A 16,069-nucleotide genomic window follows, 5' to 3' on the forward strand; every position below is an offset into this window, starting at 1 on the left:
AGAAGACAGAGTGGGAATTGGTAGGACGAGATACCGGAGGCAGTGTGGGAGGGAGCAGAGGTCTGGCAGACATACTGGAGTTCTTGCTGGATTGGGGCCGGCCCCTCCTGCCAGAACTGCTCTCCAGTATTTGCTCGGTGGAAGACAAGCTGGAATGTGTTCGTCTGTGGCTGCACTAGTGCGTACTGAGAACAGATGCACGGTTGTAGAGATGAGACTCCAGGACAACATCCCACGCACCATCAATCTACAGGCCATGACACTCAGGGACCTGTGCTATATTATTTTTAAACTTTTTTTTCCTGCTATTGTGTATGTGCTATGTGTGCCCTGTGCTGTGTGACTGTTTAGTATTATGTTTTGTACATCGTTCCCTGAGTAAGGCTGCTTTGCTTGGTTGTATTCATGTGTATGGTTGAATTACAATTAAACTTGAACTTAACAGCTTTGATCGGCAGAAGGATCTCGGGGTCCAAGTTCATAGCTCCATGAAAGTGATGACACAGGGCGATAGGGCGGTAAAGGAGGCACATGGCAGGCTTGGCTTTACTAGTCAAGGAATTGAATTTGAGAATTGTGAATTTACTGTCTGTTGCAGCTTCATAGAGCTCTGCATTTAGAATTTTGCATTCAGTCTCCCCCATTACAGAAGACTTTGCAGAAGAGGCTTACCAAGTAGTTGTCTGGATTAGAGGACATGTGCTAGGAGAGGTTGCACGCACTTAGGTTGTTTTTTCTGGAGTGGCGGAGAGCAAGGGAAAATCTACAGTACAGTACAGAACAGCTTAGTCAAAAGACCAAGAAGCAATGAGGTTGTAAGATTATGAGAGGCATACGGTTGCAAGAAAAAGTTTGTGAACCCTTTGCAATTACCTTGTTTTCTGCATCGACTCATTAAATGTGGTCTGATCTTCATCCAAGTCACAATAGCAGACAAACACAATCTGCGTAAACTATTAACAAACAATTGTACTTTACAGTTGTCTTTATTGAACATATTGTTTAATCATTTACAGTCCAGGCTGGAAAAAGTATGTGAATCCTTGCATTTAATAACTGTCCTTTAGCAGCAATAACCTTCACCAAACGTTTCCTGTAGCTGATTAGACTTGCACAATGGTAAGTATAATTTTTAGACTATTCCTTTATACAAAGCTGTTTCAGCTCATCAATAGTTCTGGGATACCTTGCATAAACAGCCCTCTTCAGGTCATGTCACAGCATCTCGATTGGATTAAGGTCTGGCTGGACTCTGACTTGGCCATTCCAAAATACAGTATTTCTTATTTTAAACTATTCTGTTAATTTACTTTTGTTTAGGATCATTGTCTTGTTACATCATCCAACTTCTATTAAGCTTCAGGTGACAGACCACTACCTTGACATTCTCCTGTAAAATGTCTTGATACAATTTTGAGTTCATTGTTCCCTCAACGATTGCAAGCTGTCCACCCCCTGAAGCAACATAGCAGACCCAAGCCATGATGCTCCTTCCACCATGCTTCACAGTTGGGATGTGATTTTGGTGTTGGTGTGCAGTGCTCTTTTCCCTCCAAACTTATTGGTGTGCATTTCTGCCAAAAAATTCAACTTTTGTTTCATCTGTCCACACAACATTGTTGCAGAAGTGAACTTGAGAGGTCCAGCAGTTTTGTTTTGGAAAGCAGTTTCCTCTGTGGTGTCCTTCCACAAATACCATTCTTGCTCAGTGCTTTTCTTATAGTGGTCACATGAACAGAGACTTCAGCAAGTTCCAGATTTCTGCAAGTCTTTTGTTACCCTTGGGTCCTTTTTCACCTCCTTCAGCATTGCATGTTGTACTCTTGGTATGACCTTTGCAGAATTCCCACTCCTAGGGAGAGTAGCAACAGTACTGAATTTCCTCCATTTGTAGACAATTTCTCTTACTGTCGACTGATCTTTAGATTTTAAAAAATGTTTTTGAGGCCTTTTCCAGCTTCGTGCATCTCTACAATTCTTCTTCTAAGTTCATCTGAAAGTTGTTTCAATCAATGCATGGTGCACATAAACAGATTTTTCTTGAGAAGAGCAGGCTCTGTCAGTAACCTGATTTTGTTTGTGTTCTTGTTTTTAATATAGGGCAGGTCACCTCCACAAGCCACACCTCCAATCTCATCCCATTGATTGGAACACCCAACTCCAAATAGCTTTTGTACAAGGCATTATCCCACAGGTTCACATACTTTTTTGAACCCAGACTGATCGTTCAAATGGTGCACTTAGTATTGACAAGGAGCACAATTGTTGTGTGTTTTATTAGTTTAGGCAGATTGTTTGTTCGTTATTGTGACTTAGATGAAGGCCAGACCACATTTTATGAGTAATTAATGCAGAAAACCAGGCAATTGCAAAGGGTTCACAAAACTTTTCTTGTAACCGTATCGTTATCCCAAGGTTGATGTATCTAATACCAGAGGTGATTGAGAGATAAATTCAAAGGAGAGCTCTGGGGGCAAGTTTTTTTTAAAAAAAAAGACACTCGAGTGCTGGATGCCTGGAACACATTCCCTGTGGTGGTGGTGGTGGTGGTGGAGACAAATACAGGAAGTGTACAAGAGGTTCTTAGATGGATTATGAGTGTACAGGAAATGGAAAGATATCGCTATTGAGTGGGAAGAAGGGATTAGGTTGGTTGGGCATTTGATTACTGATTTAATTAGTCATCAAATTAGTAATTAAAAAAGGCTTGTTCCTGTGCTGTACCATTCTATGTTCCATAGCAAAAGATTCTGAAGACAAAGGGAAGAAAAAAGAAGTGATTGAAGAACAGATTTTATACACAAGACAGATGAAGAAATAGGTATTACTGTATGTAAAGGAACAGTTCATATAGATGGGCATATTGTCAACTTCCCCATTCCTTGCACTCATAAAGAGAGGGTAAATGGACGTCTAATTCTGCTGTTTTACCACAAGGTGGTGCTAAAATCCAGCAACTGAGTGGAGACCAGCACAGCTCTGCCAAAGTTACACTGATTATACTCCAACATTGCATTTCTCAGCACACAGGAATGCAAAGATGTGGTGCTCATGGTAAGGAATGCTCATGAAAGGCTCTGTCAAGATAGACGTGGCACAGGGAGTTCATTGATGGGCTTCAGCCTCTAAACGTGGGATTTATTTTTATAATTTTTGAAAGAATGAAGTATTTCAATTTTTAAAAATAGATTTCTGTCTATCATAACCAAATAACCCAGTGGGCTGTTGCATTTTCCTATGTTTGTGGTGTGTCTAACTTTAATCCTGCTAACAGCAACCTTTGGCCCAATGAATGAGGAACAAAGCTCAGTTTCTGAAAAACTTTATTTATCTCAAAAAGTACAACCCAGAGAGAATTGTGTTTCAATCAAAGAACACAAAGTGAGATCTCACTGCTTCCATAAACTTTGGGTCTGCGTGCTCCATCCAGAGTAAACAGCGACCAGCAAACATTGTGAAGCTCATTATGATGACAAAAGGAAAATCAGAAAAACCGAATGTAGTTTTCAGTCTCCAAATGCACTGCCATAATCTTTATGATCCCATTGCCCTTTTAAATACAAATGAAAGTCAAAATGCTGGATACATAATTATAACTTATCACTTACCAACACATTCCCATTTCTAAAACATCCACTTTGCATCTTAAAAACAAAGGGTTCATTAACTCTTGCCCTCACAAAAACAGCTGAACTTGGAACTTAATACTGGTAGAGAAATCCGTTATCTGCATCATCTTAAAAACACATTGCAATGCTTTTTTGGGGATGTAATACCAAGGAATACGTTTCATTCTTTAAACTGAAAATAAATTTAAGATGTATTTCACTGAACATACAGGATGACCAGATATTGCAGTGATTTGCTTCTTAAACTTGAGCATGTGAACGAACGAAGCCCATCTGTTGCAACTGCAACAGAAATCTCAAACCATAATTACTGTTTGGATTGAAGAATTCTTTATAGCGGATACGAATTATAATCACGTGGCAGGAAGCGAAAATAGTGATAAGTTATGGCTGAGAAGTGGATCCCTGCACAGGAACACCTGCTCACAAATTTCTTTGTGTAGCTTCACTTTATTGTATGCTGAAGTTGGGCAAAGGAATTTGAGGGAAGAGTTTCTGGACAACAAGGTTCAGCTTCATCAACATTCCACTTTAAGGGGTGTCATACTGTGCTTGTAGTCAGGTTCTGTGCATCACCTACAGCTGCAGACATCAGCACATTAGTTCTCATGGGGGAAGTTAGAATTATTTGACCAGGGATCAGAACTTCGCCTTCCAGGGGTGGGTCTCCAAATATTATCGAGGTTCTTCCAGGGATCAAACATTCGCCCAAGGTCATCTATTAGGCCAGGTGTTGGGTTCTCTCCTCCTATAAGGTCAACGCTTGCCATTGAGTTGTTGCTTGTGGGAGTGTTGAAAGTCAGGCTGTTGTCTCGACAGGTGGACCAGATTGGGTTGCTGAAGGGAGTGGTGGACCAGAGGCTGTTGTTGGAGTTACCCAAAAGGATCGACTAAAGTGAGAAGGAAACAAATAAAAGTTCATTTTAAATTGTTATGGGTACCAGATATTGTCACAAGAGCAAGGAACTGTTAATTCACAACTAGGAAAGACTGCATGATAAAAAACAAAGTTGGAATATACATTATTCAGTCACAAGCAGCTGAGCAAACTGCAAGGTATTTCTAAGGCTCCAAGCTTAATTTTCTGACTGTGTGCTGTACCTTTCATAAAGGAAGCTAGTGATACTACAACCAGCACATCATTTCACTGATCACAGTGCAATTGCCGAAATGGAGGTTCCTTTGTTTTTTGTTTGAAGTGGTGGTCAATGCAATTAAGGTACACCAACCGTGCTGTTGGGTAGGTGGATTTCAGGCTTTTACAGTAACAGACAAGGATATGTAATTTACTTCCAAACTGGCGATTTGTACAACTTGCCATGCCGATCCTGTGGTGACGGCACTGACATTCAAGGCAGTTGACATCATGGCTTGAAGAGGGGCCAATGAAGCCCTGTCACCTCTAGGTTGTATCTTGCAGAGGAACACAACGCAGTGGAGGAAGAAGTGAATATTGCAATTGGATGAGATGTCTCTAACATTGGTTACTTTGACCAGAAAGGTGTGGAGCTTCTCAGGCAAACCATACTCAACTTTTCATGTGGCTATTCACCATGCTCCTGGCTTGTGCCTTATGACTGGTGGACAAAGCACTGACCGGTCAAGATGCATCTCACCTGCCACAGGACACCCAACCTCTGGGCTGTTGTTGCAGCTATCACTGTACATTTCAAACCTGCTTCCCTGGGCAGAGAATTCCACAGATTCAATATTCTCTGGGGAGAACAGTTTCTCCTAACCTCTGTCCTAAATATACTGCCCCAAATCTTGAGGCCATGTCCCCTATCTAGTCTCACTTATCAACTGAAACAACTTTCCTGCTTTTATGCTATCTATCCCTTTAATAACGTTATACAAAATCCTCTCTCATTCTTCTGAATTCCAGCGAGTATAGTCCAGGTGTCTCATTCTCTCCTCAAGAGGCTAACCCCAATGCCTCCAGAATCAAACTGGTGAATGTCCCCTGCACTGCCTTCAAAGCAGGAATGTCTTTCCTAAAGTATCCCCAAGGTCTTGGTGGTCAGGATAGAGAAAAGCCACAAAATTGTGAAGAGATGACCAGGAGTCTCACAGCTTGGGCTCAACAGATGCTTGCCATATTACGATTTAATTCCAGAGTGTATGACCTTTCCTCTGAACCTCAAACCCAATGCACAAATACAAAATACACTTTTTCTCCACTTGTTAAGAGATCAAATATCAATTCCTTTCAGCAGCTTGTATATAAATCTGCATTCTAGCACATCACAAGCACCAGTTTGTCTGCCATCAAGGACATATATATACAGAATGGTGCCAGAAAAAGGCTGGCAATATCATGAAGGATCTCACCCACGCTGCTCATGGACAGTTTGTCCCACTCCCATTAGGCAAGAGGCTACACAGTATCCATACCAGGATCACTAGTCTCCAAAAGTTACTTCCCCCAAGCCAACAGGTTGATCAACACCTCCAGCCATTAACCCTTCCTACCACTATCACTACATACATGTCACCAAGTGTCACTTTATGTACATACTAATATAAATATATAATTTTATATAAAATATAAAAACAGCTGATTGTATTTAATTGGATTGATTTTATGCTTGTGTTTTTATTGTGTTCTTTATGCTTAATGTTTTTATGCTGCACTGGATCTAGAGTAATCATTTTGTTTTCCTTTACATTGATGTAGTAAAGAATGATTATAAACAATCTTGATATCCTTCCACACAAACTTCTTTTTCCTTCTGTAAATGAACTATCAATAAGTGGAATCAAACTGGAGCTTGCACTGACACCGAACACATCTACTTGTTTGGTATTACTTACTGGAGTTGAGTGAGTTGGAGAGACAGTACTGGTTGGCCAGCTATTGCAAGCATCATTAGGTGCATCCCAAATCGATGTAGATGGAGAGCTGTAATCAAGCCAATTATGGCCAACTTCGTGATTGACAAAGGTTGCTCTTGAGAGTACGTGTGAGCTGAAGACTTCTGAAATAGAACAACAATGTATATCAACTATCTCTTATGGAAACAATTACTTAACTGGGACTTGTGGGGTGTTAATAATAAATATATAAGCAGCAGTAGCATCCCTTAGACCAGGGGTGGGAAAAAAAACTTTGCTGATATGCGGCATGCACCGCCATTCCCTTATTCTTTATACTCTACACCATTTTTAAAAAAACATAATGTTCATCTTTACTACCAAATGGAGAATTTTTTTTACAACCCAAAAGCATCGAGATGTTTTCAGATTAAATATTTCACACAGCTTGGCACCAGCTGTTGGATGATACGTGTTGAAATCCTCGCAGACCCTGGTGTACACATCGGTATTTGGATAGTAAGTAGTTGGGCTGGTGGAGGTTGGCTTTTACTCTGCATATAATTTTTCTTCTGTTGTGTGTAAGTGTACACCGGATAGTCCGTGACAATAATGATAAACACGGTATGTAGATTAGCACTTTCATGAATATTTTTAAAAGATCTAATCATGTTTAAATAGGTTTTCTATTTCAATCTGTTATACTTTTATTAATAGCAAAACAATGAATATATGTAAATAAGCAACATAATTCATCTCTTTTCCTTAAAAAGTCCATTAATTATTATTACCCATTCGTTAATCTTTGATCATCTCTGCTTGAGATATAGCATGTGGAAGATTTAAAAAAAAAGATTATTGCCAATAGGGCACATGCTCTCAATAGGGCCGCACCCCTGCTCCAGATGTTCTATCACTCTAACTACAGTAAAATTACCACTGCCAGAATAGAGTTGTATACATAAAGATGCTTAACTCTGATATGGAGATCTCTCAACCAAGGTCACCAGTCATGGACATTTACATGTAAACACCAGCAATATAAAGACTGTCTGCAGTTAATTCTCCTTTCTGGTGCACTAAACAACCAATACAGGTACAGTGACAAGTGAAACTGGATTTGCATGTGGCTCTCTGATTTCTAAACATAATCTGCATTTTACACTGCAGTACAAATCTCCTTCATAAAGATCAAGAGTCTTAGAACAGAATATTTTAAAAATGCAAAATGTATTTAACATACAGAATACTTCTCAAATGAATATCTTAATCTCAATAATAGAATTTATACTTTATTGAGCCTTTTAAAAAAAAATCTGCAACATCATCTACCCAATTGTTTGGCTCTGTGGCGCCATCAAGATTTTGGATGATACCACCAGTAAAAAGGACATTATTGTTGTTTACTAGAGTCCTGAAATTCACATTTTGTACCTTGATTCACATTGATTGTAGATAAAGCTTCCCCAGCTCAAAACATGGATATATTTGCAAACAAGGGAAAATCTACAGATGCCAAAAATCAATGTAATTACACACAAAATGCTGGAGGAACTGACCTCAGCAGGCCTGGAAGCATCTATGGAAAAGAGTAAACAGTCAGCGTTTCAGGTCCAGACCTTTCATCAGGACCCTGTTATGCTGATGAAGGTTCTTGGCCTGAAATGTTGACTGTTTACTATTTTCCATAGATGCTGTCTAGCCTGCTGAGGTCCTCCAGAATTTGGTGTGTATTACATATACACCTGCAATCACACTTCTATTTGGGATGCAGGATTAAGCTGCCTTAAAGGGCAGATTATTTCCCCAAAGCAGCATGAGTTCCCTCCTTCTCCAGTCCCTTACCTTTCCTACCCACCTGGCTTCACCAATCACCTTCTAGCTTGCCCTTCTTCCCCTGCCCCCACATTTTATTTTGGCCTCTTTCCCCTTTCTTCTCAGTCCTGATGAAGGGTCTTGCCCAAAACGTTGACTGTTCATTCTTTTCTGTAAGATTCTGCCTGACCTGCTGAGTTCCTCCAGCATTTTGTGTGTGTCGATTTGGATTTCCAGCATCTGCAGAATTTCTCACGTTTATTAATAAACATAGATAACTCAGACTATATGGCAGGCGAACTTGGACATCTCCATCTAACATTGCTAGTGGTTGTATTTACTTTGCATAATGTTAATTATTATCTGGATTTCCCTCATTGACACTGATTTTGTAAACAATTCTTATCAAACTTTCATGTTCAAAAACATCCTCATTGTCAGCATTCATCATCGAGGATGCAAAGTTCAATGTAAAATTTATTATCAAAGTACGTGCAACCACACGTCACCAAATATACCCTGAGATTCTTTTTCCTGCGGGCATGCTTAACAAATCTGTTGAACAGTAACTAAATAGGATCAATGAACAAACTTTGCAAATGCAAATATAGATTAATAGCAATAAATAACAAGTGCATGAAATAACAAGATAAAGAATCCTTAAAGTGAGATCATCTGTAGTGGGAATACAAGAAATAAAATTAGTGTAGTTATCCTCTTTTGTTCAAGAATCTGATGGTTGAGGGGTAGTAACTGATCTTGAACCTAGCTGTGCGAGTCCCAAGGCACATGTACTTTCTAACTTACGACAGCAGTGAGAAAAGAGCATGGCCTGAGCAGTGAGGATCTTTGATGATGGATGCTGCTTTTCTATGGCAATGTTTCATCTCAATGTGTTCAATGGTTGGGAGAGCCGAATACACTACCTTTTGTAGGATTTTCCACTTAAAGGCTGTGATGCAACCAATCAGCTCACTTTCCACCACACATCTACAGAAGTTTGCCAAGATTTTTGATGACATGCCAAACCTCTGGAGACTCCCGAGGAAGCAGAGGTACTGTCACGCTTACTTTGCATTTATATGGTGGGTCCAGGACAGGTCCTCTGAGATTGTGACACCCAGGAATTTAAAGTTCCTCTCTGATGTTTACTGGCTCATGGACCTCTGGTTTCCCTCTTCGATACAATCAGTTCCTTGGTTTTACTGACATATTGAGTGAGAGGTTGTTACTGCATCACTCAGCCCAATTTTCAATCTCCCTCCATTGTGCTAATTCATCACCACCTTCGATACAGCCAACAGTGGTGCTGTCAGCAAATGACTGTGTCATCACTGGGGAGGAGGGGAGAAGGGCATGGAAAAGAGGGTCTCTTCCACACAGTGATACTTATCGATACTGTTGCATATGTTCAATGATCTCTCCCATCTGTTCCACACTCCCTTTGACTCCCTACCATTAGGCAGGAGATAGAACCCTCAGAATGGGAAACAACTACTTCCACCAGGCCACAAGTCTACTGAACTCCTTGCTACCACCCAGGCTTCATACGTATGAAGCACCAGTAGTGTTAAACTGTTTACTTTTCAAACGCATGTCATAAATGCACCTTACTATTTGTTAATTTGAATTGAATTGAATTTGAATTGACTTTATTACTTACATTCTTAATATACAAGGGGAATAAAAACCTTTATGTTATGCCTTCATCTAAATGTGCAATGTGCAACTTATAGTAATTTATAATAAATAGTATGTACAACAGGACAGTCAATATAATATAAAATACAGTTGCATCAGCACAAATTAAGCAGTCTGATGGCCTGCTGGAAGAAGCTGTCCCGGAGTCTGTTGGTCCTGGCTTTTATGCTGTGGTACCGTTTCCCGGATGGTAGCAACTGCAACAGTTTGTGGTTGGGTTGACTCGGGTCCCCAATGATCCTTCAGGCTCTTTTTAGAAACATAGAAAATAGGTGCAGGAGTAGGCCATTTGGCCCTTTGAGCCTGCACCGCCATTCAGTATGATCATGGCTGATCATCCAACTCAGAACCCTGTACCTGCTTTCTCTCCATACCTTCTGATCCCTTTAGCCACAAGGGCCATATCTAACTTCCTCTTAAATATATCCAATGAACCGGCCTCAACTGTTTCCTGTGGCAGAGAATTCCACAGATTCACCACTCTTTGTGTGAAGAAGTTTTTCCTTATCTCGATCCTAAAAGGCTTCCCCTTTATCCTTAAACTGTGACCCCTCATTCTGGACTTCCCCAACATCGGAAACAATCTTCCTGCATCTAGCCTGTCCAATCCCTTTAGAATTTTATACGTTTCAATAAGATCCCCCCTCAATCTTCTAAATTCCAGCCAGTATGAGCCTAGTCGATCCAGTCTTTCTTCATATGAAAGACCTGCCATCCCAGGAATCAATCTGGTGAACCTTCTTTGTACTCCCTCTATGGCAAGAATGTCTTTCCTCAGATTAGGGGACCAAAACTGCACACAATACTCTAGGTGCGGTCTCACCAAAGCCTTGTATAACTGCAGTAGAATCTCCCTGCTCCTATACTTGAATCCTTTTGCTATGAATGCCAACGTACCATTTGCCTTTTTCACCGCCTGCTGTACCTGCATGCCCACTTTCAATGACTGGTGTACAATGACACCCAGGTCTCATTGCACCTCCCCTTTTCCTAATCAGCCACCATTCAGATAATAATCTGTTTTCCTGTTCTTGCAACCAAAGTGGATAACCTCACATTTATCCACATTAAATTGCATCTGCCATGAATTTGCCCACTCACTGAACCTATCCAAGTCACCCTGCATCTTCTTAGCATCCCCCTCACAGCTAACACCGCCGCCCAGCTTCATGTCATCTGCAAAATTGGAGATGCTGCATTTAATTCCCTCGTCTAAATCATTAATATATAATGTAAACAACTGGGGTCCCAGCACTGAGCCTTGTGGTACCCCACTAGTCACTGCCTGCCATTCTGAAAAGGTCCCGTTTACTCCCACTCTTTGCTTCCTGTCTGCCAACCAATTCTCTATCCACATCAATACCATACCCCCAATACTGTGTGCTTTAAGTTTGCACACTAATCTCCTGTGTAGGACCTTGTCAAAAGCCTTTTGAAAATCCAAATATACCACATCCACTGGTTCTCCCCTATCCACTCTACTAGTTATATCTTCAAAAAATTCTATAAGATTCGTCAGACATGATTTTCCTTTCACAAATCCATGCTGACTTTGTCCGATGATTTCACCACTTTCCAAATGTGCTGTTATCACATCTTTAATAACCGATTCTAGCATTTTCCCCACCACCGATGTCAGGCTAACCAGTCTATAATTCCCCGTTTTCTTTCCCTCCTTTTTTTAAAAAGTGGGGTTACATTAGCCACCCTCCAATCCTCAGGAACTAATCCAGAATCTAAGGAGTTTTGAAAAATTATCACTAATGCATCCACTATTTCTTGGGCTACTTCCTTAAGCACTCTGGGATGCAGACCATCTGGCCCTGGGGATTTATCTGCCTTTAATCCCTTCAATTTACCTAACACCACTTCCCTACTAACATGTATTTCCCCCAGTTCCTCCATTTCACTAGACCCTCGGTCCCCTACTATTTCTGGAAGATTATTTATGTCCTCCTTAGTGAAGACAGAACCAAAGTAGTTATTCAATTGGTCTGCCATGTCCTTGTTCCCCATGATCAATTCACCTGTTTCTGACAGTAAGGGACCTACATTTGTCTTGACCAATCTTTTTCTTTTCACATATCCATAAAAGCTTTTACAGTCAGTTTTTATGTTCACTGCCAGCTTTCTCTCATAATCTTTTTTCCCTTTCCTAATTAAGCCCTTTGTCCTCCTCTGCTGGACTCTGAATTTCTCCCAGTCCTCAGGTGTGCCGCTTTTTCTGGCTAATTTGTATGTTTCTTCTTTGGACTTGATACTATCCCTAATTTCCCTTGTCAGCCACGGGTGCACTACCTTGCCTGGTTTATTCTTTTGCCGAACTGGGATGAACAACTATTGTAGTTCATCCATGCAATCTTTAAATGCTTGCCATTGCATGTCCACCGTCAACCCTTTAAGTATCGTTTGCCAGTCTATCTTAGCTAATTCACGACTTATACCTTCAAAGTTACCCTTTTTTAAGTTCAGAACCTTTGTTTCTGAATTAACTATGTCACTCTGCATCTTAATAAAGAATTCCACCATATTATGGTCACTCTTACCCAAGGGGCCGCGCACGACCAGATTGCTAACTAACCCTTCCTCATTGCTCAATACCCAATCTAGAATAGCCTGCTCTCTAGTTGGTTCCTCAACATGTTGGTTCAGAAAACCATCCCGCATACATTCCAAGAAATCCTCTTCCTCAGCACCCTTACCAATTTGGTTCACCCAATCTACATGTAGATTGAAGTCACCGATTATAACTACTGTTCCTTTATTGCACGCATTTCTAATTTCCTGTTTAATGCCATCCCCAACCTCACTACTACTGTTAGGTGGCCTGTACACAACTCCCACCAGTGTTTTCTGCCCCTTAGTATTATGCAGCTCTAACCATATCGATTCCACATCCTCCAGGCTAATGTCATTCCTTTCTATTGCGTTTATCTCCTCTCTAACCAGCAATGCTACCCCACCTCCTTTTCTTTCCTGTCTATCCCTCTTGAATATTGAATATCCCTGTATGTTGAGCTCCCATCCTTGGTCACCCTGGAGCCATGTCTCTGTGATCCCAACTATATCATATTCATTAATAACTATCTGCACATTCAATTCATCCACCTTGTTACGAATGCTCCTCGCATTGACACACAAAGCCTTCAGGCTTGTTTTTACAACACTCTTAGCCCTTATACAATTATGTAGAAAAGTGGCCCTTTTTGATTTTTATACACCTGTCTTTGTAAATGTCCTGAATAGTGGGACGTTCATATCTACAGATTGCCTGGGCTGTCCGCACCACTCTCTGCAGAGTCCTGACCAGGCAGTGATGCAGCCAGTCAGGATGTTCTTAATTGCCGCTGTAGAAAGTTCTTGCATTCAGGAGCCCATACCAAACTTCTTCAATCATCTGAGGTGAAAGAGACACTGCTGTGCCTTTTCACCAACACAGCTGGTATGTATAGACCACGTGAGATCCTCAGTGATATTTATGCTGAGGAACTAAAAAGCTGTTCCCCCTCTCAACCCCAAATCCATTGATATCAATAGGGGCTAGCCTGTCTCCATTTCTCCTGATGTCCACAGCCAGCTCCTTTGTTTTTGTGACATTGAGGGATAGATTTATTCATGGAAATATTACTTTGTGTTGTGTGTTTGAGTTATATGTACTGTGTTGTGCACCTTGGTCCAGAGGAACATTGTTTCATTTGGTGGTAAACATGGGTATGGTGGAACGACGATAAATTTGATTTGAATTTAATGGCAATTTATGTTCTCTATAGCTTCCTAATAATATGCAGATACCCTTTTATCTTATTCACTTAATATCCAGTCACCTTATCTGAACCGTTCTTACTCTGAAAAGTAGAGTGGTCATGATCTCGGCTACACATTAAATCAGGAACCACATACCCTGAAAATGCATTGGTAAGAATCTGGCAAGAGCTCAACAATGCTTTCAGTTCAGCATTTTTATCAATCAGACCAGGTAAAAGGTTAAGTTGACCTGCAACTGTGCCAGTTTCTAATGACATATGAATGAATGTTGAAATTAGAGCTCAAAGGGCTCCAATGGTAACAACAACTAAGATGACAAATTGCTCAAGGCTGATGGACCATAATCTGCAGCAGAGAGACAGCAGATGAATTAATTTATCTTTGAGAATCCCCTCAATTTCATAATGGTTGTCTGAATATCTAAGAATATTTTGAGATTGTGACCATCAAGATGGGTATGGGGGAACCATTGGATTTTAAAAAATACATTTTCAAAAAGCATTTGATAAGATAATTGGGATCCTGGTATTTGGGGAGGGATAGTTATTGGCCAAAGACACTTAAACAACAGTAACATCCTGAAGGGTACAGATAGGGTAAGTGCAAGCAGCTCCCCCCCCACCGCCCCCACTGAGGTTGGGGGAGATTAGAACTAGATAGAGATCATGCGTTAAGGGTGAAAGATGAAATATTTAAGGGGAACTTCTTCACAAAGATGTGGAATCAGCTGTCAGCGGGAAGTAGTGAATGCTGATTTGATTGCAACATTTTGATAAGTTTGGGTAAATACATGTGTATATGGAGGGCTATGGCCCAGGTTTGGGTTAATGGGACTAGGCAGAATAGCAGACACTAGGTGAGTCGAGGGGCCTGTTTCTGTGCTGTAGAGCTCTGGCTCTAAGACTATCAAGAGCACGTAATTTCTGTGGACGGGTGAAGGAGGTGATGATGGCTGCGGGCAAGGAAAGAAGTGCAAAGTGGATGGATTCTCTTCAACAGAAGTTTAAGGCAAGGTAGCTCAAATTTACATAGAAGGAAATGGCTGTTTCAAATGTCCCTTCTGTGCTAAGAATGGCAACATGGGTTAGGAGAAAATAAAAATCAAGGTAAAGCACCTGATCTTGCCAGCAGGGGATCATGTTTTGTGAAAAGTAACTACCCCAAATTTTAGTTGTCTTATCACCCACATGAATTCTGACAGCTAACTTTGAACCAAGGTTTCAAAGCTGTTTTCATACTAAACAGTGACCTTTTTCCAGGGAAGAATTCAAGCTGCTTTACATTAGTATCTGCTTATGTGGTCTATAACGTTACAGTAATAATCAACCACACACTGAACCACTGCAAGGTGAAATACTTGATGTTTTGATGTCCCATAGCACTGCTAGTGAAGTAGCAAGGCAAGGCATCCTACTACGTCTTAGAAAAATTTGTAAGAAGTCCCAGATGTTTATGTGCTCAAAGGAAAAACACATCAGAAGATACTGCATAGACTACTAAGGAAGTTCTAACAAACAAGTTACTCGTTTAGTTTATCAACATTACCTCCAGTAAGATTGAAAGAATTACTTGGTCCAAAAGCTGAAAATGAGTTGGGAGGAGCAAACTCAGAAGTGGTGTTGGCATTAATACTGCATGGACTCAGCAAACTGGAGCTGAAAGGCAAAGAAGAAATGCTAAACACTCCTTTTGCACCACACTTTGAGGACCTGATAAGTACTAATGACCACCTTTAGTTTTAAAGAGAAGGGTGGCATGGGAGCATAGCAGTTAGCGTAACGTTATAACAGCACCACCTTCCACCACTGCCCACAAGCACTCTGTACATTCTCCCCATGACCGCATGAGTTTCCTCTGGGTGCCCTGGTTTCCTCCCACATTCCAAAGAGATATGGGTTTGTAAGTTAATTGGTCATATGGGTATAATTGGGCTCTGCAGGCTGTTACTGTGTTGCATCTCTAAATAAAGAATTTAACAATGTGCTTAGAAATTACGTTTATGAAATTTTGCTTTACATAATATTACAAAAAGTAGACTTTAATTTTAGGCTGTCATTTAGTGCTGTAATTGAAAGAAAGGGAGGTACAAAATAGAAAAGAATAGTTTTCCAGTTCAATGCCAAACTTAATTAGATGAATCACATCCATTACCTGGTATCTGACTCATCACTGTCAAAAGAAGCAACACCCGGACAATAAGGAATGTTGCCACAGGCTTCTGTTTTGTTCAAGGGTGCTTTCAGTGGACCAGTGCTCCCTGCAAATATATTTTTTAAAAATTGTGAACTGAGCATTTAATGCGGAGTTTGAGCATTCTTACAATGAATTGTTAATGTAGGTAGAGG

The 16,069-nt window shown here is 40.6% G+C and overlaps 1 protein-coding gene across 1 annotated transcript in view; it reads right to left on the reverse strand.

Annotated features, from left to right (window-relative positions):
• Positions 1-3,306: 3,306 nt before the first annotated feature.
• The window catches only part of tmem131 (transmembrane protein 131), a 194,419-nt gene continuing 181,656 nt past the window's right edge, over positions 3,307-16,069 (reverse strand). Inside the window, exons 38-41 of the mRNA XM_073044097.1 lie at positions 15,876-15,981; positions 15,270-15,379; positions 6,444-6,607; positions 3,307-4,519 (exon numbers count right to left, since the gene is read on the reverse strand). Coding sequence (XP_072900198.1) covers positions 4,229-4,519; positions 6,444-6,607; positions 15,270-15,379; positions 15,876-15,981 — 671 coding nt within the window. The 3' untranslated portion in view covers positions 3,307-4,228. The remainder of the gene's footprint in view (positions 4,520-6,443; positions 6,608-15,269; positions 15,380-15,875; positions 15,982-16,069) is intronic.

This window comes from Hemitrygon akajei, chromosome 4 (assembly GCF_048418815.1).
Source record: "Hemitrygon akajei chromosome 4, sHemAka1.3, whole genome shotgun sequence".
Taxonomy (NCBI): domain Eukaryota; kingdom Metazoa; phylum Chordata; class Chondrichthyes; order Myliobatiformes; family Dasyatidae; genus Hemitrygon; species Hemitrygon akajei.